We start from the raw sequence: 27,521 nt of genomic DNA, 5'->3' as shown, positions 1-27,521 counted from the left end.
GAGTCTGTAGAGTCCCCCCTTACAGTGAAAGGGAACTCTGTGGACTCTGTTTTAAAGGGGGACGTTTGTTATTAAAGCGGGGTTCCTGGCATATTTTTTTTATTTATTTTTTGCAAGCTAAAATGAATCACATTAAATAGTCCCTAAAACATATTAATAGCTTCCCAATCGTTCCAGAAATCATTGCCTTCTATCCTCCAGCTCATGTTGTGGCCGTATCCATCATATGTGTGGGCATGTGAAGCTCCTTTTTCTTCCTGGTTTTCAGGGAGAGGTGCATGCTGGGCGATTTTTAGGCACAATAATGCCCAGAGACTCCTGGGAAATGAGTGTCATAATTTCCCAGGAGGCAATGGGGTCTTAGGACAGGAAGTAGAACCACCTAGGACCAGGAACTAGACAGATTATGAAATCTGCCTAGTAACAGCCAGATAGAAGTGAGTAAAAAAAAAAATATATATATATTTTTTTACATTAAAGACAAGCTGTTAATAGAAAGTTCATTTTTAGGGTGGAACTCCGCTTTAACTTCTTATGATTAGAAATGTTATTTAATGGCAAAATATATGTATACTTTATACTATAAAAAAACAATAGCCGTGCGCCGCTAAAGTGTTCGGGTTTGACTTGAAGAAAGGGTGGCAACCCTAGACGGAACGCCACTTCCGTTACATATTCTGACTGGTCACCTAATCTGACGAAACTCTGTTTCTCGATGTAGGCTTACTGCAGACGAGTGCGGGTCTACCAAGGTGGCTGCGACAGAACGTCACTTCTGTTGCATTTTTTTGATGGGTAGCAGTGTTTCGTTAGATTAGGCGACCCGTCAGAATGTGACGTTAAATTTGAAAAACAGCGGACTTTTGTCGGATTAGCAAACCTGTGAGATGAGCAGGCTTGCTGCTGCTTTCAAAATGCAACATCAAAACAGTCAGACGGAGTTCTAAGCACTACATTTTACTATATAAACTCAGTTTACTGTAAAAAAAAAAAAGTGTAAAATGCAAAACTCCGGTGGGTGTAACAAGATGTCCGCTTGCCCCATCTCACTCTCTCCTTACTGTGGAGAAGTGCGGGGTGTAGCAAGATGGCGTCAACGTAACGTCACTTCCGTTAGACATTCTGACGGGTCGCCTAATCTGATGAAACAACTGTTACCAATACCAAAGTGTCAGCACAGCTTCACCCTATCGAATCAAGTGTGTCCACGTTTAAAAGAGTATGCCAACGGACTCCTACAAAATGGCGGCGGTGAAGACTAGTCCCAGAAGCGCCGCGCTACACAAATTATGCGTCAAATATTTACAAACGCATTCCATGTATACAATTCTTTCCTTTCTTGACTATTTACCGAAATTCATTGGTATTATTTCTGTCTCTCGATAACAAGCTACGTGTATAACAAGACGTAGGCTTTTGGCTCCCCCTAGTGGTAAGTGGTAATACTGCTCTTCCTGAATATGGCGGCGTCCGTGATTGTAGGGACTGTGCTCGGTCTCCTGGTTGTTGTCGGGACTCGGGCAGAGGACACAGCGAGTACAGAAGAATTTGACGTTAAGCCAGGCGGTGTGGAGTACACATATACCCGGACACTGGTCAGATATCTTTTAATTGTTAAAACGCTAATGGAAATCTGTGCTGTCATTTTGAACTATATCACCTAAGATGTCCACCAGACAACATACTGAGCATCGTAGGTATGTGGTTCAAATGCCAAAGTAGCATCACTTCCCACTGTGTGCTATTACTAAATTCCTCCCAGGATGTATTGATGAAAATGTTCCTTTTCAGCACTGGACACCTGTGTATATCTCTGGGGGTCTCTGCACTGAGAACCGAGCGAATGAACAACGCTGATGGCTCGCTTCTCACAGATCCACGAGAGGAGAGCTGCTGACTATTAAGGATGAGCTCCGGCGTGTTCGCATAGAACACGTGCAGAGCCCGCCAGAAAGTGTGCACGGCGCTGTGCTAATCACAGCCAGGGAGACATTGTCCCGATGCTCGGCTGCAGGGATCGTGAAATGTCTCCCTGGCTGTTATCAGCGCAGCGCCGTGCACACTTCCTGGCGGGCTCTGCACGTGTTCTATGCGAACATGCCAGAGCTCATCCTTACTGACTATCAGTCACCAGCTCTCCTCTCTGCTCCTCCACGCCCATTGGACCGCTGAGCTGTGGAGGGGCGGGGAGTGGTCATCTCAGCGGCTCGCTGAGACTTTCATCAGTCGAGGCAGCTGGCGGATCCCGACTTCAGAAGTCTGAATGACGCGGTACCTCGACTGATGGCAGTGACCTCAGCGGAGAGCGGACTTCAGACCACTCTCCGCTGAAACCGGATCACAGGAGTGCAAAACTAACTGCACTCCGGTAACCCTTAGAAGAAGCTCAGCCTGGATATCTCCTTTAGGTCTTAATGTACTAGTGTGATCCACATACTAATACATTATGACACTTACCTGGACACAAAGCCGTCCAGCACAACGCTGGCACATCTTTCATCTTCACCCTATCTTCTGGGTTTGCGGACTAAGGCCCAGGGCCACGATGTTGTCACTCCTGCACGGGAGCTCTGGCACAAAGCTCTGTAGGTACGGGTATGGTTGTTTGGTTAAATTGTCAAACCCACGTCACTTTCTGTGACATGGCATCAGCTTTTTCACTAAACTGCGCACTGTCAAATTCCTCGACCGACAGCCATCTTTGTGCACCCCGCCCTCGACCGCAGGCAGCCTGCAGTCAGAAGTGAGCAGTGGACCTCTTTTTTGTTTTACTGCGGCAGGTTGGCTCCCCTGGGCGAAACAACGTTACCTTGCGTCACTTCGCCTTTTGGCCACCTGGGAGCTCGCTGCCGGAGCTGATGTGGGCGCAATGACCGCAGGGCAGAGCGAGAACCGGGATCTGTGTGTGTGTAAACGCACAGATCCTGGTTCTCTCAGGGGAGAGGACACCGATCTGTCATCTCTCCTAGTCAGTCCCACCCCCCACAGTAAGAACACATACTAGGGAACACAGTTAACCCCTTGATTGCCTCCTAGTGTTAAACCCTTCACTGCCAGTGACTTTTTTTACAGTAATCAGTGCATTGTTATAGCACTGATCGCTGTATAATTGTCACTGGTCCCAAAAATGTGTCAAGTGTCCAATCTGTCTGCTGCAATATCGCAGTCCCGATAAAAATCGATGATCACCGCCATTACTAGTAAAAAAAAAAAAAATGCCATATCTCTATCCCCTATTTTGTAGATGCTATAACTTTTGCACAAACAAATCAATATACACTTGTTACGATTTTTTTATTTATTTATTTTGTTTTTCAAAAATTATGTAGAAGAATACATATCGGCCTAAAAAACGCAGAGGTGATCAAATGCCACCCAAAGAAAGCTCTATTTGTGTTGGGGGGGACGTCAATTATGATTCATATGATTTAGTCATACATTTAGGCCAAAATGTATTCAGCCACACGTCTTTGATAAAAAAAAAAAAAATGTCAATAAGCGTATATTTAATTGGTTTGCGCAAAAGTTATAGCGTCTACAATCTAGGGTACATTTTCTGGAATTTACACCGCTTTTAATTTATGACTGCCTATCTCATTTCTTGAGGTGCTAAAATGGCAGGGCAGTACAACCCCCCCCACCCACGCACCCCAAATGACCCCATTTTGGAAAGTAGGCACCCCAAGGAAACTTTTATTTCTATTTTTTTGTCCCAAGTGATTGAAATATGACAAAAAAAATAAATAAAAAAATGACAAAGTTGTCACTAAATGATATATTGCTCACACCTGCCATGGTTATATGTGGAATAACACCCTAAAATACATTCTGCTGCTTCTCCTGAGTACGGGGATACCACATGTGTGAGACTTTTTGGAAGCCTAGCCGCGTACGGGACCCCAAAATCCAATTCATCATATGCCAATGGCATATTTGAGCAATATATAATTTAGTGACAACTTTGTGGGGGGGAAAAAATATTTTTCCTGCAACTTGTGTCAAAATATTAAATATTCCATGGACGCGACATGCCTCTCAGCAAATAGCTTGGGGTGTCTACTTTCCAAAATGGGGTCATTTGGGGGGGTTTTGAATTGTCCTTATGTCATACATCACCCACTCTTCTAACCACTTGAAGACAAAGCCCTTTCTGACACTGTTTGTTTACATAAAAAAATATATATTTTTTTTTTGCAAGAAAATTACTTTAAACCCCCAAACATAATAAATAAATAAATAAATATATATATATATTTTAAAGCAAAGGCCCTACCGATTAAAATGGTGGGTGTTGCATGTTTTTTTCACACAGTATTTGCGCAGCGTTTTTTTTTTTTTTGTTTTCCACTTTTTAAAATTTTAATGCACTAAAACACACTATATTGTCCAAATGTTTGATGAAATCTCAGGCCAAGTACATGGCTGCCAAACACGACATGCTTTAAAATTGCGCACAAACGTGCAGCGGCGACAAACGACATACATTTTTAAAAGCCTTTAACCACTTGTCCCCCACCCGTTGTCAAATGAAGGCGGGAGGAAGACTAGGGCTGCAACTATTGATTATTTTCATCATCGATTAGTTGGCCGATTTATTGTTTCGATTAATCGGATAATTGCCTTAAAAAAAAAATATATTGCGTTTTTAATTTTTTTTGGGCCAAATTGTTGTTGGGCAGATTACAAAACACAAATTGCCACAAAAACACATTACATGCTTTTCTGCAGCTTCTCCATTGAAGTATATTAAACCAAAAAAAACAAAATAACACAGTTTTGCGTTAAAAAGTCCTTGCCCTTTCCAAATACGCAGCAGCTGAAAAAAAAATCATGGATGTGAATGTGTCCCGTAGGAAAACATGTAAATGAACTGTAGTGTGTTTCTGCAAAAAAGCACCAAAAAACAGAAGTGTGACCCCGGCCTGAGATGTTTAGTAACATAATGGGGTTAAAAAAACAAAAATATGTATAAAAAGAGCAAATAATCGCTACTGTAAGGGGTTAATTTTTTTTTACTGTGGGACAGTGAAAGTAATATTTACAGTAGCGATTTGCTTTTTTGTACTATAAAGGGCTCATTTTATTTTTTATTTTTTTTAACCCCATTATGTTACTGATCGATTATGAAATTAATCTATTACAATTTTCATAATCGATTAACTGCTTGCCAAACCAGCCGCGGTCGGCTCCCTTGCGCGAGAGCCCGTAGCTATACGTCGGCTCTCGCGCAGGCCACTAGGGGCGCGCTGCCGGAGGCGCTCCCCCTGCTCGCTCCCATGTGCGTGCCCGGCGGGCGGGATCGCCGCTGGGCACACACGGTCGTTACAGAGCAAGGACCGGGACCTGTGTGTGTAAACGCACAGCTCCCGGTCCTGTCAGGGAGATAAATGCTGATCTTCTGTTCATACAATGTATGAACAGAAGATCAGTAATTTCACCATGTCAGTCCACCCCCCCCCCCCTACAGTTAAAACACACCCAGGGAACATACTTAACCCCTTCCCTGCCCCCTAGTCTTAACCCCTTCACTGCCAGTGGCATTTTTATAGTAATCCAATGCATTTTTATAGCACTGATCGCTATAAAAATGGCAATGGTCCCAAAAGTGTCCGCCATAATGTGGCAGTACCGAAAAAAAATCACTGATCGCCGCCATTACTAGTAAAAAAAAAAATATTAATAAAAATGCCATAAAAATACCCCCTATTTTGTAAACGCTATAACTTTTGCGCAAATCGATCAATAAACGCTTATTGCGATTTTTTTTTTTTTTTTTTTTTTTTTTTTTTTTTTACGAAAAATATGTTAAATACATATCGGCCTAAACTGAGGGAAAAAAATGTTTTTTTATATATTTTTGGGGGATATTTATTATAGCAAAAAGTAAAAAATATTCATTTTTTTTCAAAATTGTCGCTCTATTTTTGTTTATAGCGCAAAAACTAAAAACCGCAGAGGTGATCAAATACCACCAAAAGAAGGGTCTATTTGTGGGGAAAAAAAGGACGCCAATATTGTTTAGGAGCCACGTCGCACGACCGCGCAATTGTCAGTTAAAGCGACGCAGTGCCGAATCGCAAAAAGTGCTCTGGTCTTTGACCAGCAATGTGGTCCGGGGGTTAAGTGGTTAATCAATTAGTTGTTTCGGCCCTAAGGAAGACTCTGTTGTTCTGACCGGACGTCATATGACATTGGCCCATTTAAACAGGGTATGCAAACGGTCGTGTGCGCACATCCCTGTACTGTCGGTGGCGGCGTGTCACAGAGACACCGCTTGTGCAGTGGCGACGACAAACTACATACATTTTTTAAAAGCCTTTACACGTTACCACTTTAGATTTACTGAGGGGGTCTACTGCTAAACTTACTGCCCTCAATCTGACCTTCACGGTGATACCTCACATGCATGGTGCAATCACTGTTTACATATGACGCCAGACCGACACTTGCGTTCACCTTTGCGCGAGAACAGGGGGGGGGCAGGGGTGTTTTTTTTTTTTTGTTATCTCAGGGAATGTAAAGACCCTAGATCACTTCTCTGCCCTCAAAGCATCTGACCACACCAAGAGCGGTGTGATAAAATGCTTTCCCAATGGCACTGTTTAGATCCGGTTGAAATCTGTCATGAAATGCTTGTAGCTTCCGGTTTCTTAGACCTTAGAGATGATTGGAGCCGTTCTGGTCTCTAATCAGCTCTATGGTCAGCTGGCGGAACCACCGGCTGCATTCTCAGGTTCCCTGTTGGGGCAGGAGAGCCAGAGAAAACCATGGAAGATGGTGGGGGACATTCCCTCCCACTACTTGTAAAAGCAGTCTAGGGGCTAATTAGCCGCTAGGATTGCTTTTGCATGAATATCGACCGCTGGCTGAAAAGAATGATACCTCCAGAGGGGAGATATCTATTCATAAAAGGATCTATGCTTAATTTGAAATATACATTGGCAAATGTGTACTGCCCCAATGTGAGATCGGCAGTATTTTTTAAAAAAATCCTGAATAAATTAGAAGGGTTTAGAGAAGGTAATTTGATCCTTGCAGGGGATTTTAATTTTGTCTTTGATCCCTTTCTGGATACCCAACCGGTGTCAATGAGATCGGAGGGAAAATACCTTAGGACAATTAAACAAAAACTCCACCAAATGCAACTAGTAGAAGCCTGGAGAATTTTGCATCCGAGGGATAAAGACTTCACATACTTCTCGCCGGTACATAGATCATACTCAAGAATTGACCATATCATCCTAGATCATCGGTTATTAGAAGGTTTGAGAAGTGTAGATATAAAATCTATAACATTGTCAGATCATGCCCCAGTGGTGATGGTTCTAGATGTAGGGGAGGTCCCGCTGGAGCAGAAAATCTGGAAAATAGACTAATCACTTTTAAATAACATCAATATAGCCGATGATCTGGAAAGGGATATGTGTCTATTCTTTCAGGAAAATGATATAGAAAACGTCGCCCCCTCGACGCTTTGGGAAACACACAAGGTATTCATGAGAGGGAGGTTGATTGCGGAAAAAATTAAAAGAAAGAAAATTAGGCAGGCACAGAAGCAAAAGTTATTAGAAGAAATTGGGAGTCTAGAACAGTTACATAAAAGGTCACAGGTAGAAGAGGTGTATAAAACTTTGAGTAAGAAGAGAGAGGACCTATGTAATCTATTAGAACTGGAAACAAAATGGGTATTCAATAAAATGAATAATAATTTTTATGCATTGGGAAACAAACCAGGTAGATTCTTGGCAAGGATTATAAAACCACGAAATTTACAAAACTTTATTTTAAAAATAAAGGATAAAAAGGGAGAACTGAGACACTCTACGAAGGAAATAACCAAAATATTTCAGGAGTACTACCAAGATTTATATAAGGTCAATCAAGAACAGGGCATAATAGAAACCCAGAATAAGAGTATGAAGATTAAACAATATTTAGAAAAGGTGAAGATCCCGGGTCTATCGGAGGAAGTAATTAGTAGTTTAGAGGGCGAAATTACGAAAGAAGAAATAAGCCAGACAATAAAGAGCATTAAGATGGGGAAACGTCCTGGCCCAGATGGGTACACTTCGGCCTATTATAAAAGATTTGGGGTGATCCTGGGGCCCTTCTTCCAAAAGTATATGAATTCCATCGGGGAAGGTATGAGAATAAGGGAGGAGGCCCTAGGGGCTCACATAACCCTGATCGGAAAGGATGATAAGGACCCCTCATGCGCAAGTTATAGGCCCATATCCCTGATCAATGTGGATATAAAAATCTACTCAAAAATTCTGGCGGAAAGAATAAGACCTTTTTTGCCCGAACTGATCGAGAACGACCAGGGCGGGATTTGTTCCGGGGAGGGAGACGAGGGACAATATTCTGAGAGCCCTGTTCTTGATACAAAAGGCCAAAAAGAGTAAGAAATCAACATTGTTTCTGTCATTAGATGCTGAAAAGGCATTTGACAGGGTGGACTGGGAATTCTTGCTAGCCACCCTGTCACATGTCGGTCTAGGCCCAAATATGCTTAGGTGGATAGGGGCACTATATTCTAGCCCCTCGGCTCAGGTGAGGGTAAATGGCACCCTGTCGGATAGATTTTCACTTTACAACGGGACCCGACAGGGATGCCCGCTTTCCCCCCTTCTATTTGTCCTAACATTGGAGCCGTTAATGGAAACAATAAGAAGGAATCGGGAAATTGAGGGGATAGATGTGGGGGGTAAGGAGCATAAGATCTCTACTTTTGCGGATGACATGCTGTTGTATGTATCTAACCCGAGGGAAACACTCCCTAAGATAATAGCCGAATATGAGAGATATGGGGAGATCTCAAATTTAAAAATCAACCAAGAAAAAACAGAAATTCTGAATATTCTGGTAGGTCATGGCGAACGTAGAGATATGGAGGCTTTATATCCATTTAGGTGGAAGCAAAGGGGAATGAGATATCTCGGGGTTTTTCTATCTACCACTGAAAGGTTTATATATGAGGATAATTACATACTTCTATTAAACAAAATAAGATCAGAGTTAAAAGGTTACAGTATAAGTAGAGTATCCTGGTTAGGAAGGGTAAATACAATAAAGATGATGATATTATCCAAAGCTTTGTATATTTTCCAAACCCTCCCGATAGGAGTCCCAGAAGCTTTTTTTAGGATGCTGGGAAGGATAATAGGGGGATTCATTTGGGGGGGGGGGTAGGAGAGCCCGTATAGCAGTGGAAACCTTGAATAGACCTAGACAGGAAGGAGGACTCCTACTGCCGAACTTCAAACGGTATTATGAGGCCTCGGTCCTGAGGAGGATGACAGATTGGTTCCTGAGTGAGGGAAGGGAGAAAAAGAAATGGGTAGAAGTAGAAGAAAATTTAAGTACCAATAAATTAGGTGGAAGAATATGGGTTCCGAAAAAGTATAGGGGATTGCCCCAAGATGCCCCAACAATTACAAAGGAAACATATAAAATCTATGATAGAATATGCAAAAGGGAAGAATGGGTATATAATAGTCCTTTGATGCCCCTTACAGGTACTGATTATTTTAAACCAGGTAAAGAAGGAGGTTTATATCAGAGATGGGGAACGTCGGAAGTATTAAAACTTGGGGACTTGATGAAGGGTGAAGGTTTGTGTTCCCTAATAGAATTACGAGAAAGATATGGAGTACTTCCAGGAGACACCTGGAGATATAGGCAAATTAAACACTTTATAAATACTCTGCCGAAACCAATACGAGCCCCAAATGATTTAAACCAGTGGGAAAAATGCGCCCTTCGGGGAGGAATAGGAAAGCAGGGACTCTCTAATATTTATAAGATTTTGACACCTAACGGCAAGCTGGAGGCACTAAGGGCAGTTGAAAACTGGGAGATAGAATTGAATCAAACAATTTGTGTAAAAAAAAAAAGGAAGATACTTGAATATGTCCACTCCACGTCCATGGACGCTAAGGTTAAGGAAATTAATTATAAGCTTTTCTGTAAGTGGTATTATGTTCCAACAAAAATGCATAAGATAGATAAAGGGATGTCACCCCTGTGTTGGAGGGAGTGCGGGATGAAGGGATCTCATGCCCACATATGGTGGCAATGCCCTCTGATTCAGGAGTATTGGAGGGAGGTGTTGGCACAGATAAAGGAGATCAGTGGATATGAGGTGAAACAAGACCCATGGGAATGCCTATTTCATAATTCAGAAATGACCAGGAGAAAATATAGAGGATCCCGCATCTATTAAATGGAGCTAAGATTCTTATCCCTAGGAATTGGAAGAAAAAAGAGGCGCCTACCATAGAGGAATGGTTCAGTGAAGTGGACAGAATTAGAAGGATGGAGGAGATGTGGGCGTTCCATGGAGGTTTTGGGAGGGGACAGGAGGAGGTGTGGGAGGGATGGAGGAAGTTTAGGGAGGGGGGGGGGGCGGATGGGCAAGGGGGGTACAGATGAGGTGGATCCATCCTGATTGCTCTCTCTCTCCCCCGTGTATCTCCTCCCCCCCCCCCCCTCTCACCCTTTCTGTATAATTTTTTTTTTTTTTTTTTTTTTTTTTTTTTTTGGGGGGTGGTGGGTAAGGGGTAGGAGGGCTGAGTACACAAATGAATATAAAGGGAAGGCCTGATGGCTCCCTCTGGTAGTTGGTGGTGGAGGTTTTATAATTTTTCTTTTCCTTTCTGTTCTATTCTTACACTATTACACAAAGGCAGGGGCAGGTTAAGCCCCCCCTGAGAAATGGGTAGGTTGGCACATATATATAAATGAAGGGGAGGGAGGAGAATAGCTTCCCTCTATCACTTGGGAAGATACATTTTAATTCAAATAAGAGGCGCACTAGGTGAGTCACAGTTTAAAAAGGGGAGGGGTAAAAAATAATTTATATACTTTTTTTTTTTTTTTTTTTTTTTGGGGTGGTAGGTAAGGGGTAGGAGGGAGGGCTAAGCACACAAATGTATATAAAGGGAAGGCTTGATAGCTTCCTTTGGTAGTTGGTAGTGGAGGTTTTCTATAAATTATTAACTTTTTTTTTTTTCTTTTTTTTTTCTCTCTTTTTTATTATTACACAGGGGTAGGGGCAGGTTAAGCCCCCTGAGAAATGGGAAGGTTGGCACATATATATAAATGAAGGGGAGGGAGGATAATTGCTCCCCCCTATCACTTAGGAAGATACATCTTAATTCAAATAAGTGGTGCACTCGGTGAGTCACAGTTTAAAAAGGGGATTAAAAGAATCTATTCACTTGGTGTTTTATTTTTATTTATTTATTTATTTATTTATTTTTTTATTTATTTTTTGTTTGTAGTAGATATCACTTAGAAACTTAACTTCCAATTTAATCAAGTTAAGCACGGGGTGTCCCTGATGAAGGGGATGATTTATTTTAGTTATAGTTAAAAACAGGGAGGGCCTCTCTCCTTTTTCTTTCTATTTATTTATTTGATTTATTTTTTTTGTTTTTCTTTCTCCTCTCTCTCTTTTCTCCCTTTATTTCTCTATCTCTCTCCGTCCTCTCTTTCCTCCTCTGTCTACTCTCCTGTTCTTTCTATGGAGATTTGCATCGGGGATTCTGTCGTGGCAGACTGTGTATCTACCAGGGAGGCTGCCCTTGTGTATCTGGGTTAAGCGGGAGATGGTGGTAAGGAAGGGTCTAGGGAGCGAAAGAAGGGGCACTATATCTTGACCAAAATAACTGGACCGTAAGGAGACCATGTATGTGTTGTTACATGTTTGTTAGTATATATTGTGTAAGAATGTTATGTTGATAGTTTTCTGTCAATGAAAAATATATAATAAAAATTTTAAATGGAAAAAGAAAAGAATGATACCTGCAACCCGCAGGTATCATTCTGGTATAACCACTCAAAGTCCAGCAACATACCAGTACATTGCTGGTCCTTGTTGAGCACATATTGTAATCCTTCTTTTTTTTTTTTTTTTTTTTTTTGTCATGCCGCCTGTGGGCTGAATGAAAAAAAATAGATATTGATTGGTGGTTATGCCCACCATCAGAATACCTCCCTTCATCCACCCACTTCTAATGATAGGCATACATGCACCATTTATTTATGCCAAAGCATGGGGGCATCCACCCACAAAAGTTAGGAGCAAATCGCTCCTCCACCCCTGCTGCCCCCATGCTTTGGCATATATGCACATTTTTTTAACTGTGGTGGCAAAATCACCTCCTACAGTGTTGGAGTCACGGCTTTATGTATCGTAAGAGCAAACGCTGTTGCTGTCAAGATAAATAAATCCGCGCTGCAGCTGAATTTGCGTACCTGAAAACAATAAAGTATAAAAAAATTACATACCTGAAAAGCAAGCATGATAAAACATAATGATAATAAAACATTGCAGAATAGAATACAGTAAAAAAGGGCAGAACAATAGAAAGAGAGAGAGAGAGAGAGAACAAAACAAGAACTATTTTTTAATTTTTTTTTTTTTATATATATATATTTTTTTTTTGTAACTGTAAAGGTTTGGGTCTCTCAAAATGCAATGGCATCTTGGGAGACCCTGTGAAAGTCCTAGTCTGTGAAATGCTTTACCCTACACTAAAACTGCACTAGTGTGGTAGCGCTCAAAACATTCACCAATGCAAAGACCAGGATTGTCAGGACAGGGGGGACAATAATGGCAAGTGTCACGCCTATATCCGCGCTTTCTACAGACACATTTTCTTTGGGGGGCTCGCTGGGTTGGGGTACTAGGGAGGACATACGGAAAATCCCTCTCATGCAGCCGGCTTACTGCATTTGGTTGGGGATGGTGAAGTGCAGCACCGCCTGGATACAGGAGCGCTAGGACAATATCTCCCTGGAATTTAACCACTTCCCTACCGCTGGACGTCATATGACATCCTGGACTTTTGGGGGGGGGGTATCTGAATGATGCCGGCGATTCTGTGCACCATAGCGGCATTTCCGCCACTTGATTGGTCTTATAGGTGAAAGGAGGGGACGACCCCCGCCACCATCTAGCTATTCTCCGTGCTCTCCGGGGCCATCGGGGGCCCGGAGAACAAATCAGCCAGCGCCAGATGACGACGATAGAGATTTCCGTTGACCAGATGGTCACCAATCATCTCTATGATCAGAGGCCCGGGCGCAACGTTATGATGTCACACCTGGGTTTCCGGAAGTAAACAAAGCCGTGATCGTGGCTGTCAGCATGAGATTGGTGAATTATTTTTTTCCCCATTTCATGCTTTCCAGCCTGGAGGAGATATGTGGGGTCTTATTGACCCCGCATCTCTCCATAAGGAGGACCTTTTTTTTTTTTTTTTTTTTTTTAAACCGAGTACTGATACTCTTTTGCAGGTACTCGCCAATACCAATTACTAATGCTTATCGCCTAGAAAGAGGGGTGGTTTGGGAGGTGGCGGTAGTTCAGGGTGGGATGAAAGAGGGATTGTGGGGTGTGAGAGTTGGGATGGAAAAGGATGGGGATAGGAGGGTTATTGGGAAACATGGGGGCAGGGGTGACAGCTGGTAGAGGGAAGGAGGAGGCAACGGGCAGAAGTGACTGCAGGCAGGGTGCAGGAGACGGTCAGGGACTGCAAGCAGGGTGCAGGAGACGGTCAGGGACTGCAAGCAGGGTGCAGGAGACGGTCAGGGACTGCAGGCAGGGTGCAGGAGACGGTCAGGGACTGCAGGCAGGGTGCAGGAGACGGTCAGGGACTGCAGGCAGGGGGTACAGGTGTCTCTCGTAGGAGAGGATCTGGCCGGACAGCACACAGAGGAGGGAGAGAGCCCTGCTGCTCAGTACAACAGGATACCGCTGTACAGTGTCTTCATACCGAGCCCCCTGTTCTCTGCCTCCAGCATTCAGCCAGGGAGAGCCCGGATCCAGTGCTCTGTGTGGCTGGGAGTCAGAGCTGGAGGAGGGAGGTGTGCAGTGCAGAGACGAGGCTGGTGGGCTGTTAGGACAGGCAGCCAGGCGGGCCTTCACCAAGCGATGTCACTAGGAGGAAGCAGCTGGGATGGCACTGTCCGAAGGCAGTCCGCTCCCAAGCGACGTCACTTCGGTATCGGAGCATTTTTCGCAAGTACCGATCCTCGTAAATATTGCTAGTATCTGCGCCAAAACAGATACCAGTATTGGTGCATCCCTACCTGTCGCAATAGATTCCTATTACAAGGGATGTTTACATTCCTTGTAATAGGAATAAAAGTGATCAAAAAAATTAAAATGAAAAAAAGTGTAAAAATAAAAAAAAATTAAGTAAAATAAAAAATGTATAATGCCCCTGTCCCCGGTAGCTCGCGCCCAGAAGCGAACACACATGTATGTCCTACCCACATATGTAAACTCCGTTCAAACCACACATGTGAGGTATCGCCGCGTGCATTAGAGCGTGTGCAACAATTTTAGCACTAGACCTCCTCGGTAACCTGTAAAAAAAATTACCGCCACTTTATTCCCTAGGGTGTCTGCTAAAAAAACATATATATATTGTACAGGACGCCGTGGCTGGGTCCTGGAAGGACGTTATATTTCCCCTCTGTTTGGACTGTGGTCCCTTTAAGGGAACGGAAAGGGTTAACGCACCTGTTCAAGGATGTGGCTTAAAGCAAAGACAGGAAGTTGCAGGTGAGAGTGAAGGAGTGTAGTAGATAGGGGTGCAACGGATCAAAAAACTCACGGATCGGATCGATCCTCGGATCAGGAGTCACGGATCGGATCATTTTCGGATCAGCAAAAAAAAAAAAAGGGTCCGTTTTCATTGGTCCAAAAGAATTTTTTTATATATATATATATATATATATATATATATATATATATATATATATATATATACATACATACATATACACACACACACACACATATATATATATATATATATATATATATATATATATATATATATATATATATATATATATACATACACACACACACATATATATATATACATACACACACACACATATTATATATATATATATATATATATATATTTTGCTGTAAAAACATCAAGATAGTACCTTTAACAAGTCCCAAACAGCCTCACCTGCTTCCTCTTTATAATCCAACCCTGAATTTGCTCTTTCCCCCCCCCCCCCCTCCTCTCACACCAGTGCTTCACTGTCTCCAAGTCTGCTTGCCAGAGCCCAGTGCACAGCGTGACACGCCTCCCCGGGGAGGCGGGGAGGCGTGTCACGCTGGGCTCTGGCAAGCAGACTGGGTGGAGCAAGATGCTCCGGAGCTAGGCCGAAGCCGGGGACTTTCCTAGGCCTAGGCTCCGGAGCGCTCCGCGGATCGCGGAGTGTGCCGATCCGAACGGGGTGGCCCGTTCGGATCACGGATCGGTGACGATCCGTTGCACCCCTAGTAGTAGAGACTATGCATGATAATGGTGGACAGGGACAAGCTGTGAAAAGCTGTGAAAGCAATTGGCAGTGTCCTGCCTGGAAGCCTGCTACCTGAGAACTTACCTGCAAGGACTGTTTAACTGCGATAGCAGTTCTGAGCTCTACGAGTCGGTGAGACTGATTATTTATTTTGTTTTTGCTGCTGTGAAGCCATTTGTGTTTAATAAACCTCAGTTTTGATTTAAAAGCCTGTGTCCTGCGATCAAGCTGGTCCCCCAAACTTTATATATATATATATAATCTCTTGACAAATTTGCTTATAACCTAGGAGCCAGCTAAAAAAGTTAGGAGCCAGTTTTTTTAATCAGCTGTCCAGCGCTTAGAACTGCATGTCCGGTGCATCAGACAATAGGAATTGCTCGGGCCTGATGCCAAGCGAAAAAAAACAAAAAAGTTAAAAAAAAATAGGGTGGCATTGATGAGGCTGCTCTGGTGGGCACCAACAGGCGATACTGATGAATTATTTGGTCTGTGTGAAAGTTTTAGAGTCTACAAGCTATAGTGCAAATCATAAAAAATTATCACATCTGATCACACCTGATGTACTGAAGGCCTATCTCATTTCTTGAGACCCTAACAAGCCAGGAATGCCCACAGATGGCACTGATGAGGTGGCACAGATGGCACTGAGATGGGTACTGATGTGCACCGATGAGGCCTGTGTACTGGTGGACACAGGTGGGCACTGATGAGGCGGCACAGATGGCACTAATGAGGTGGCACAGATGGCACTGAGATGGGTACTGATGAGATGGGTACTGATGTGCACTGATTGACTGTGGCACAAGTGGGCACTGATGAGGTGGCACAGGTGGGCACTGATGAGGTGGCACAGGTGGGCACTGATTGCAGATGTGCACTGAGGTGGCAGATGGGCACAGGTGGTACTGGTGGGCACGGTGGTACTGGTGGGCACAGGTGGGCACACGGTGGTATTGGGGGGGCACTGTGGTACTGTGGGGGGCACTGTGTGGGGCACTATAGTACTGTGGGGGGCACTGTGTGGGGCACTGTAGTACTGTGTGGGGCACAGGTGGTGGCACTGGTTAGTCATATTTTTTTTTTTTTATCGCTGGTTACTTTGATTTCTCTCCCCTCCTCACACGCAGTGTCTGTGTGAGGAGGGGAGAGCCGGCAATGAGAGATGATCTCATATGTTTACATATGAGATCATCTCTCATTGGCCGCACAGATCGCGCTGTAAATAGCCGCTGCGATTGGCTATTTACCGCGATCTGTGTTTGGCTGTGTCCAAGCAGCACAGCAGTTCCCCGCTGCGCGCTCGGGAGCGTGCGCGGGGAACGAGCAAAGGGGCGGCCGTAAAAAGACGGCCTGTTAGAGATTGAGAGCCGCGCTGCGGCCGTACAAAGTCGTACGGCCGTCAGCTAGTGGTTAAAATATATAATACACACACTGTGATTTCAGTAATAAACTTACCTTTCATACGTCTTCCATTCAGTTTTCCCCGGCTGTTGCTGTCCCAGGCAGAGTGCATTTGGTAGCGATTGTGACAGGAGCTGGCGCTATACAGGATGCATCGGCCTATGCGGCTCTGCAGCTGCTTGCTTTCTCTACCGCCGGCTTCACTCAACACTGATGCTCTGGGATGGCAGGTCAGAAACCACCATCCCAGAGCAAGAGGTCATGGGCCACATCAAAGGGCTCCCCAGGCCACTGGTTGGGCACCCCTGCCGTACGGCGTAAGTACCTACAGCTGTGCCTGCTGGTGGCCAAGTCAGTACGGCGTACGGACCTAATTTCTCTTTCGTTCATGGACGGACACAGCCTTAATCTTGACATAGTGGGTATTAGCCTTCCTTTAGGAGTGATTAGGCAGAAACTTAGGCCCCTTTCACACGGACGGATAGAATGGTGCTTTTAGCTGCGGATTTTACCGCAGCTAGAAGCACACAATGCTTTCATATGACATCATTCACACACTACGGTTACCTGTGGTTTTGTTACCCGTGGTTTTGTGCGGATAGAAAAAATAGAACTGGATTCGTCCAGCTGCGAAATCCCGCAGCTATCGGCACATAACCGCAGGTTATCGCAGCGCACTGTCAGCTGGGTTTGGTATAATTTTGAGGGGGAACTCCATGCCAAATAAAAAAAAAAAAACAGCATGGGTTCCCCCTACAGGGGCATACCAGGTGTGGGGTTCCCCCCAAAATTCATACCAGACCCGTATCAGAGCAGCAGCCCGGCCAGTCAGGAAAGGGGGTGGGGACGAGCAAGTGGCCCCCCCTCCTTAATCGTGCCAGGCCGCATGCCCATGTTGATGAGGACAGGGCCTCTTCCTGACAACCCTGGCCGTTGGTTGTCGGGGTCTGTGGGAGGGGAGCTTATCGGAATCCAGGAGCCTCCTTTATTAAGGGGGCCCCCTGATGCCAGCCCCCCACCCTAGGTGAATGAGTATGGGGTAGCTCTTTTACAGCGGCCTCCTCCCGGGCTTCTTTGACATCTTCTGCAGGGGGGGGGGGTCCCGGTCTTCACCGCCATCTGGTTCTCTTCCGCCGGGGGCCCCGCTCTCTTCTTTAGCTCTTTTTCGAGGGGGGGGGTGCCCGGGCTTCTGTCGCCTTTTTCTGCCTACTTTCCTTGATGTTGACACGTCGCTTCCTCCCGCTGTAATGCCGTGTGCGTGGCTCGCACTGATTTATTCAGGCCTCTTAGGACGTCACAGTCCCATCATGCTCCGGTGCACTGTGACGTCATAAGAGGCCTATATAAATCGGTGCATTACAGCGGGAGGAAGCGACGTGTCAACATCGAAGAAAAGAGAAGAAGGCAGCGACAGAAGCCCGGGCAACCCCCCTCATAAAAGAGCTAAAGAAGAGAGCGGGGCCCCGGCGGAAGAGAACCAGACGGCGGTGAAGGTCGGGATCCCCCCCCCGCAGAAGACGTAGAAGAAGCCCGGGAGGGGGCCGCTGTAAAAGAGATCTAAAGAAGAAAGTGCCCCCCCCGGCGGAAGAGAACCAGACGGCAGTGAAGACATCGAAGAAGCAGGGCCCCCCCCTCGTAAAAGAGCTAAAGAAGAGAGGGGGGGCCCCCGTAGCTGACTAATAAATTTCTTTAACCACTTCCCGACGGCCGTACGACTATATACGGCCGCCGGGTGGCTCTACTTCTCTGGGAGGCCGTGTTTTTACGGCCGCCCCTTTTCGCGTTCCCCGCGCGCGCTCCCGAGCGCGCAGCGGGGAACTGCTGTGCTGGCCGTGTCCCTTGGACACAGCCAGTCACAGATCGCCGTGAACGGCCAATCGGAGCGGCCGTTTCCTAGGCGATCTGTGCGGCCAATGAGAGATGATCTCATATGTTTACATATGAGATCATCTCTCATTCCCGGCTCTCGCAGACAGCGGTGCTGTCAGGGGAGAGAGGAGACGGATCTGTGTCTCTTGTACATAGGGACACAGATCGGTCACCCCCCCAGTCACCCCCCCTCCCCCACAGTTAGAACACTAATTAGGATACACATTTAACCCCTTCCTCACCCCCTAGTGTTAACCCCTTCCCTGCCAGTCACATTTATACAGTAATTAGTGCATATTTATAGCACTGATTGCAGTATAAATGTGAATGGCGCCAAAAATGTGTCAAAAGTGTCCGATGTGTCCGCCATAACGTCGCAGTCCCAATAAAAATCGCAGATCGCCGCCATTTCTAGTAAAAAAAAATTTTTATACAGTAATTAGTGCATATTTATAGCACTGATTGCAGTATAAATGTGAATGGCGCCAAAAATGTGTCAAAAGTGTCCGATGTGTCCGCCATAACGTTGCAGTCCCAATAAAAATCGCAGATCGCCGCCATTTCTAGTAAAAAAAAAATTTATACAGTAATTAGTGCATATTTATAGCACTGATTGCAGTATAAATGTGAATGGCGCCAAAAATGTGTCAAAAGTGTCCGATGTGTCCGCCATAACGTCGCAGTCCCAATAAAAATCGCAGATCGCCGCCATTTCTAGTAAAAAAAAAAAATAATAATAATAATTCTGTCCCTTATTTTGTAGGCGCTATAACTTTTGCGCAAACCAGTCGCTTATTGCGATTTTTTTTTTTTTTTTTTTTTTTACTAAAAATATGTAGAATACGTATCGGCCTAGACTGAGGATAAAAAAAAACGTAAAAAAAAAAAATTGAGCTATTTATTATAGCAACAAGTAAAAATATATTTTTTTTTTTCAAAATTGTCGCTCTATTTTTGTTTATAGCGCAAAAAATAAAAACCGCAGAGGTGATCAAATACCACCAAAAGAAAGCTCTATTTGTGGGGAAAAAAGGACGTTAATTTTGTTTTCGAGCCACGTCGCACGACCGCGCAATTGTCAGTTAAAGCGACGCAGTGCCGAATCGCAAAAAGTCCTCTGGTCAGGAAGGGGTTTAAGTGCCCAGTAAGGAAGTGGTTAAAAACCCTGTGTAGTGTGTTTGTTTTTTGTTTTTGTTTTTTTGCCTGGTGAATGAATAGGGGTACGATGTACCCCATACTCATTCACCTAGGGTGGGGGGCCGGCATCAGGCGGCCCCCTTATCAAAGGAGGCTCCCGGATTCCGATAAGCTCCCCTTCCCGCAGACCCCGACAACCAACGCCCAGGGTTGCCGGAAGGAGGCCCTGTTCTCATCAACCTGGGGACAGGTGCTTTGGGGTGGGGGGGCCACAGGGTGCCCCCCTGCCCCAAAGCACCTACCCCCCCATGTTGAGGGCCTGGCACGGTTAAGGAGGGGGGGGGCGCTCGCTCATCCCCATTCCCTCAAGATTTAAGTTGTCTTTGGAAGACGTGGATAACTTTTTAAAGGCTATTTATGCAACTTTTGAAATGGAAGAGGAGGAGGTACAACTATCTAAGCATGACCTTGTGTACAAAGATTTGTACAAGAAGAAATCTAAAGTCTTTCCAGTGCACAGTTCCCTCCTTGATACTATCAAGCTGGAGTGGGAAAACCTGGAGAGAAAACCTTTCTTTTCTGGTAACCTAAAAAGAAGGTTTCCATTTGATGAGAATGCAGTGCAGCCGTGGAACAAAAATCCCAAATCTTTTAAAAGTTTCAAAAAATTCGGACCTGGCGTTTGATAATATGGGCGCGCTTAAGGACCCGATGGACGAGAGGAGATATTCTTCTACACAGAGCCTGGGATTCAGCTATGGGGAATCTCAAGCCGGCTCTGGCTTCCACTTGTGTAGCCAGAAACCTGGAAGAATGGCTCACACAGATACAAACCCATCTATTGGCAGGTACCTCTAGGGAGGAGATTCTAAAATCTTTTCCTCTCCTTTTTAGTGCCGTGGGTTTTTTAGCTGATTCTTCCGCAGAGTCGGTAAGAATGAAAGCCAGGACTTCGGCCTTAGTGAATTCAGCCAGGAGAAGCCTTTGGCTTAAAACCTGGGCAGGTGATGCAGCCTCTAAATTGCGCCTATGTGGGCTTCCCCTAACAGGGGATCATCTTTTTGGCCCAGGTCTGCAGGAAGCACTGGAACGTACGGCCGATAGAAAAAAGGCCTTTCCAGAAAACAAGAAAAAGCAGACAGGCAGAAAAAAAAATTGTGGCCAAAACAGGCAGAAAAGTCCTAGAGAAAAGGACAACAGGCCCAAGAAACATTGTGCCGGGCACAAGGGTAGAGGAAGTGTTTTTTGTTTTACACCCCTCAACAGCCCACCAAGCCACAGTGACCAGCTTCTTCCTGTGGGAGGAAGATTGAGGACCTTTCTCCCACAGTGGGCTGCAGTCACCTCAAGTCCCTTCATCCTGGATCTAGTAGCAAATGGGTACAGGCTGGAATTCTCCTGCCAACCACCAGAGCGACTATTGATCACCTCCCCTCCCAAAGATCGGGAAAAAGCGAGGGCTTCTGGGTCTCCAAATAGGAGACTTGTTAGACCAGAAAGTCCTGATTCCGGTTCCCCCCCTCAGATCAGAGCAAAGGGTTTTATTCCCTTATTTTTGTTATCAGAAAGCCGTCAGGGAAGTATCGGCTTATTCTGAATCTTCGGTCTCTAAACCGATCGATCAGGTACAAGCACTTTCGTATGGAGACAGTGTACTCAATCAAAAGCCTGCTTTACCCAAACTGCTTCATGGCCACTTTGGACTTAAGGGATGCTTATCTGCATGTCCCGATCCATCCAGTATTCCAAAGATTTTTGAGAATAGCAGTGAAAATGGGAAAAGAAATTCGGCACTTTCAGTTTCAAGCCTTCCCCTTCGGTCTGTCCTCAGCCCCACACATTTTCACAAAAGTGTTAGGGGAGGCGCGGGCTCCGCTAAGGTTAAAGGCGATAACTATCATCCCTTACCTGGACGACCTCCTAATAGTGGCAGAGTCTTACCAAAAATTGCTAACCGATTTCCAGACTGTACAAGACTTCCTTCAATCCCTAGGCTGGTTGATAAACAGAGAAGTCTTCCCTAAATCCAGCCCAGAAGGTGAAGTATCTGGGCTACGATTTTTGCTCAGTAGACCAAAACGTTTTTCTCCCAGAGGAGAAGGTCTCAAAGATGGTGCAAGCATTTTCATCCTTACAGACCAATCAGTTGGTCTCACTGAGGGAAGTTTCAAGGACAGTAGGTCTGATGACCTCATGTTTCCCTGCAGTGCCATGGGCAAGATTCCATCAAAGACCATTGCAGATGTTTCTTCTGAAAAATTGGGATGGAGACGCGAGGTCTCTGGAGTCAAAAGTTTTGTTACCTACCATGATAAAAAGAAGCTTGTGGTGGTGGAGGACAAATTCTCACCTAACAAGAGGCCTGCCATGGTCCATTCCTGTATCCCAGAGGATCACGACAGACACGAGTTCCTGGGGATGGGGAGCACACCTCAGCGACAAAGTCGCACAGGGAAATTGGTCCTTGAGGGAGACAAGAGCTTCATCGAACCAGAGAGAGCTTTTAGCGGTTCGGAGAGCCCTGCAGATTTTTTAGTCGGAAATCAGGGGTCACAATCTCCAGATTCTATCCGACAACATTGCGACGGTTGCGTACCTCAACAAACAGGGAGGCACGAGGAGTCGGATTCTTCAATCGATTGCCCAGGAAATGTTGTCATGGGCAGAAGAGAATCTAGCCTCAATTACAGCAGTACATCTGAAGGGGACGCAAAACTGTCTGGCAGACTATCTCAGTCGCCACAGGGTGAAGCGAGACAATTGGTCGCTTCATCCAGAGGTATTTGCGGAGATCACCAACAAATGGAGTGGTCCCGAAGCAGATCTGTTCGCAAATCGGGACAATCGCAAGACAGAGGAGTTCTTTTCTCTAAACCCAGCAGATCAATCACTGGGGAACGATGCTCTGGCGAATCCGTGGCCATTCGACCACTGCTACGCCTTCCTGCCGATCAGACTTATTCCGGAAGTGCTCCGGAAGTTTCTCTTAGATGAGAAAGACCTTATTCTGATCGCCCCCTTTTGGCCCAGGAGGCCATGGTTTTTCCTGCTACAGACTCTGGTCTCGGAGCCTCCACTGAGGCTTCAGAAGAGAGAGGACTTGCTGTCGCAGGGTCCATTATCACACCCACAGGTGGTTTCCTTCAACTTGACGGCTTGGTATCTGAAGAAAAGATACTGAGGGCCCAGGGGTTTTCTGACAAAGTAATTTAAACCCTGGTGAATTGCAGAAAACCAGTCACTAGAGCCATATATTCCAAAGTTTGGAAAAAGTTTAATTCATGGTTGTCTGAAAACCAAAGATCAACGCATGATGTTCCTTCTATTTTGGATTTTTTTCAAGAGGGTGTTGACAAGGGTCTTTCCGTTAGTACCTTGAAGGTACAGGCGGCAGCTATCAGTGTTTTCCTCGTTTTCTCTTTTGAAAAATCCCACGGTAGCTAGATTCTTCAAATCCATTTCTAGGGCCAAACCAGTAGTGGTGAGAAATTGTCCAACTTGGGACCTGTTCCTGGTACTTCAAACTCTGGTAGAGTTTGCTTTTGAGCCTCTAGAGGATATTTCTATCAAATTACTTACTTTAAAAAAACAATTTTTCTGGTAGCAATTACCTCAGCTCGTAGAGTAAGCGAGTTACAGGCCTTATCAGTGAGGGAGCCGTTCCTCAAGATTTTTGAGGATCGAGTTGTTTTGAAAACGGATCCAGGTTTTTTACCTAAGGTGGCCAGTACATTCCACAGATCGCAGGACATTGTACTGCCATCCTTTTGTAGTTCGCCTCAGGGCGACCTAGAAAGAAGGTTTAGTTTTTTAGATGTGAGAAGGGTCCTTCTCATCTATCTGGAGGTCACCAAGACCTTTAGGAAAACAGACGCCTTATTTGTCCTTTTTTTCAGGTACACACAAGGGTAAGAGTGCATCTAAAGCCACATTGGCCAGATGGATAAAACTAGCCATCTCGGAAGCTTACAAAATTAGAGAAGTTCCTACACCTTTTGTCACTGCGAATTCAACAAAAGCTTTGTCTGCGTCTTGGGCTGAGAGGGCTGGTGCCTCACCGGAACAAATTTGCAAGGCTGCCACATGGTCCAGTTATTCGACCTTCATTAAACATTACCGCCTGGATCTGCTGTCTGTGCAAGAACAGGCGTTTGGTCGAAAGGTCCTTCAGGCAGTTGGCCCACCCTAGACTGGTAAGTTCTGGCTCATCGTCTCATGGGCTCTCCTGGACTCTCCTGGAAGGCGCTTGGGAGAAAAGCTGAGTTAGGCTTACCAGTAACTCCTTTTCTGAGAGTCTTCCAGGACAGCCGGATTCCCACCCGGTTTTGTTTGGAAGTTTTATGTGTATTATGCTTATGTTTTTCAGGGAAGTCCTACGGTTCTCGAGAAGACTGACATGGGGCCTGGAGGACCGCCCTTTTATCTGGTGGGGGTAAGAGGTTTCCTATGCTGGTAGGAGGAGCCCTAGGTCTTATGGGCTGTCCTGGAAGACTCTTAGAAAAGGAGTTACCGGTAAGCCTAACTCGGCTTTTTTTAAACCCCATTATGTTACTAAACATCTCAGGCCTGGGTCACACCTCTGTTTTCAGGTGTTTTTTGCAGAAACACACTACAGTTCATTTACATGGTTTCCTATGGGACATGTTCACATCCATGATTTTTTCAGCTGCTGTGTATTTGGAAAGGGCAAGGACTTTTTTTTTTAAAGCAAAACGGTGCTATTTTGTTGTTTTGGTTCAATATACTTTAATGGAGAAGCTACGGAAAAGCATGTAATGTGTTTTTGCGGCAATTTGTGTTTTTTAATCTGCCCAACAACAAATTGGCCTAAAAAAAATAAAAAAATGCAAATCGCTGCAAAATTCTTTTTTCTAAGGTTATTAATCGATTAATCGAAGCAATAATTGGCCAACAAATCGATTATGAAAATAATCGTTAGTTGCAGCCTTAGAATCCACTGACTTATTTGGTGTCCAGAGTCCTGCTGTTCTTACAGCGTGGAGTGGACCAAAGGCTTGCGTTAAGTACGATTAAGGGGCAGATTTCTGCCCTGGCTGTTTTTTTTTCAGCAACCCCTGGCGACTCACTCTCTAGTGAGAACATTTGTACAGGGGGTTCGTCTTTTGGCCCCTCCGGTCTGTCCTCCGCTACCTCCGTGGGACTTAAACCTGGTTCTCTCTGTGCTTCAGAAACCACCGTTCTAAGATTAGAGAGATTCCCTTGTTGACACTTTCTCAGGAGGTGGTCTTTTTGGTGGCTGTCACGTCAGACGAGTTTCTGAGCTGGCAGCCTTGTCTTGCAAGTCTCCTTATCTGATCTTCCACAAGGATAAGGTGGTGCTGTGCCCGCAGCTTTCTTTTCTACCTAAGGTCGTCTCGGCCTTCCATCTCAATGAAGACATTGTACTTCCATCCTTGTGTCCTCATCCGTCGCACCCTAGAGAGGCGGCGTTACATTCCTTGGACGTTGTCCGAGCTCTGAGAGTATACTTATCTGCTACTGCTCCGTTTCGGAGGTCAGACTCGCTGTTTGTTTCGGTGGCTGGTCCCAAGAAGGGCCTAGCGGGCTCATCGTCCACCATCTCAAGGTGGATCCGACAGATAGTGATACAGGCTTACGCCATAAAGGGTCGGGCGCCCCCCTTTCCTCTCACGGCGCATTCGACCAGGGCAATAGGTGCCTCTTGGGCTTTCCGATGTCTGTTTCCCAGGTGTGTAAGGCGGCGACCTGGTCGTCCGTTCACACTTTTACTAAATTCTACAAGGTTGATGTGAGTGCATCTTCGGATGCTTCTTTCGACTGCAAAGTTTTGCAGGCGTCTGTTTAGAGTTGCAACTCTCTGTTTTGTTTTGGGGTGAAGTTTAATTTTATGCTGTTTCCACCACTCGTTTTTTTGACACTGCTTTGGGACGTCCCACTATGTCAAGATTAACCACTTCAATACCGGCCTATTGTCATATGACGTCCACAGATAGGATCTCCCATCCTGGGTGGACGTCATATGACGTCCTGGGCTTTGCCGGGGGGATATCTGAATGATGCCTGCAGCTAGAGGCATCATTCAGATATCCATGTCTTTAGCCAGCGATCCTGCGCACCATAAGAACGATCATAGCGACATCCCCCCCCCCCTCCCACCGCCATCCGGTGCTTCTCCGGGCTCTCCCGTGCCATCAGGGGCCCGGAGAAGGAATCGTCCGGCGCAGGCAGGAAGCATAGAGGTGACTAGATGGTCACCAGTCATCTCTATGACCGTCGGAGGACCTGGGCGCAATGTGATGACTTCACACCCGGGTACCCATAAGTAAACAAAGCCGCAATTGCGGCTAGTGAGCAACACTGATCATGAGATCGGTGATTTGTTTTTCACCGATCTTATGCTTTCCAGCTTGGTGGAGAGATGCGGAGTCTTATTGACCCCACATCTCTCCATAAAGAGGACCTGTCACACACATTTCCTATTACAAGGGATGTTTACATTCCTTGTAATAGTATAAAGTGATAGTATATAGTGATAAAAAAAAAATGTTTTTTTTTTTTTAAAAAGTGTTAAAACATAAATAAGTAAAACAAAAAAATTAAAACGCCCCTGTCCCCGGTAGCTCGCGCGCAGAAGCGAACGCACATGTTAGTCCCGCCGACATATGTAAACGCCGTTCAAACCACATATGTGAGGTATCGCTGCGTGCGTCAGCGTGCCAGCAACAATTCTAGCACTAGATCTCCTCTGTAAATCAAAACTGGTAACCTGTAAAAAATTTCAAAGCGTTGCCTATGGAGATTTTTAAGTACCGAAGTTTGGCGCCATTCCATGAGTGTGCGCAATTTTAAAGCGTGAAATGTTAGGTATCTATTTACTCGGTGTAACATAATGTTTCATATTTTAACAAAAAAATGGGCTAAATTTACTGTGTTTTTTTTTTTTTTTTTTTTATTCATGAAACAATTTTTTTCCAAAAAAAGGCTTTTGAAAAATTATTGCGCAAATACTGTGCAAGATAAAACGCTGTGTCCGTCCATGAACGAAAGAGAAAATAGGATTTTATACTCACTGTAAAATCTTTTTCTCTGAGTTCGTGGACGGACACAGCACCCACCCCCTCCTTTTTATGTTTGTACTGCTTTTTGACGAACTGATCTGCAAGATGCAGAGAGAGGGGTTATACCCAGAGGGACCGCCCCCCGGGCGGGGCTGTAGGGTGTGTATGATAAGTTTAACATTTACTATAAGTTTCTGCCTAGTCACTCCTAATGGAATGCTAATACCCACTATGTCAAGATTAAGGCTGTGTCCGTCCATGAACTCAGAGAAAAAGATTTTACGGTGAGTATAAAATACTATTTTCTCCCTCTCCTTTAAGCATATGGTCACTTCAATGACTATAAGCTTATATCAGAATTGTTCCGCAGACTCTCTGCTGAACAATTCTATAACTCTGATCAGCCGCTTCCCTGTCCCCTGCCACTCCACCCCACTGCTAAATTTCACCTAAAACTGCCCCCTCTGTCCTCTCCTATCCCCTTCACCTGATCCAACCACTACCACAAACCAGACCCCCGCAGCCACCATCATTAGCGGGTATCCCTCCTCTGCCACTCCCGCCAGCTTCAGGTGCTGCATGGGGCTTGGGTGGGGGGGGGCGCAAGATTTGTGTGTGTGCCCCCCCTGCCGGTCAGATCACCCCCCCGCACCCCTGACCCATCCCTGCTCCAAGCAGCATCTCTCCTTTCCCCTTGGAGATCGCAGTGCACGCGCGCGCGCGGGGGGG

At 45.3% G+C, this 27,521-nt stretch overlaps 1 protein-coding gene across 1 annotated transcript in view; it reads left to right on the top strand.

Moving 5' to 3' along the window:
* The first annotated feature begins 1,440 nt into the window (after window positions 1–1,440).
* Window positions 1,441–27,521, top strand: part of MYDGF (myeloid derived growth factor) — a 42,439-nt gene continuing 16,358 nt past the window's right edge. Inside the window, exon 1 of the mRNA XM_040322543.1 lies at window positions 1,441–1,595. Coding sequence (XP_040178477.1) covers window positions 1,461–1,595 — 135 coding nt within the window. The 5' untranslated portion in view covers window positions 1,441–1,460. The remainder of the gene's footprint in view (window positions 1,596–27,521) is intronic.

Source organism: Rana temporaria, chromosome 1 (genome assembly GCF_905171775.1).
Source record: "Rana temporaria chromosome 1, aRanTem1.1, whole genome shotgun sequence".
Lineage (NCBI taxonomy): Eukaryota > Metazoa > Chordata > Amphibia > Anura > Ranidae > Rana > Rana temporaria.
This window is presented reverse-complemented; position numbering and strand designations above follow the sequence as displayed.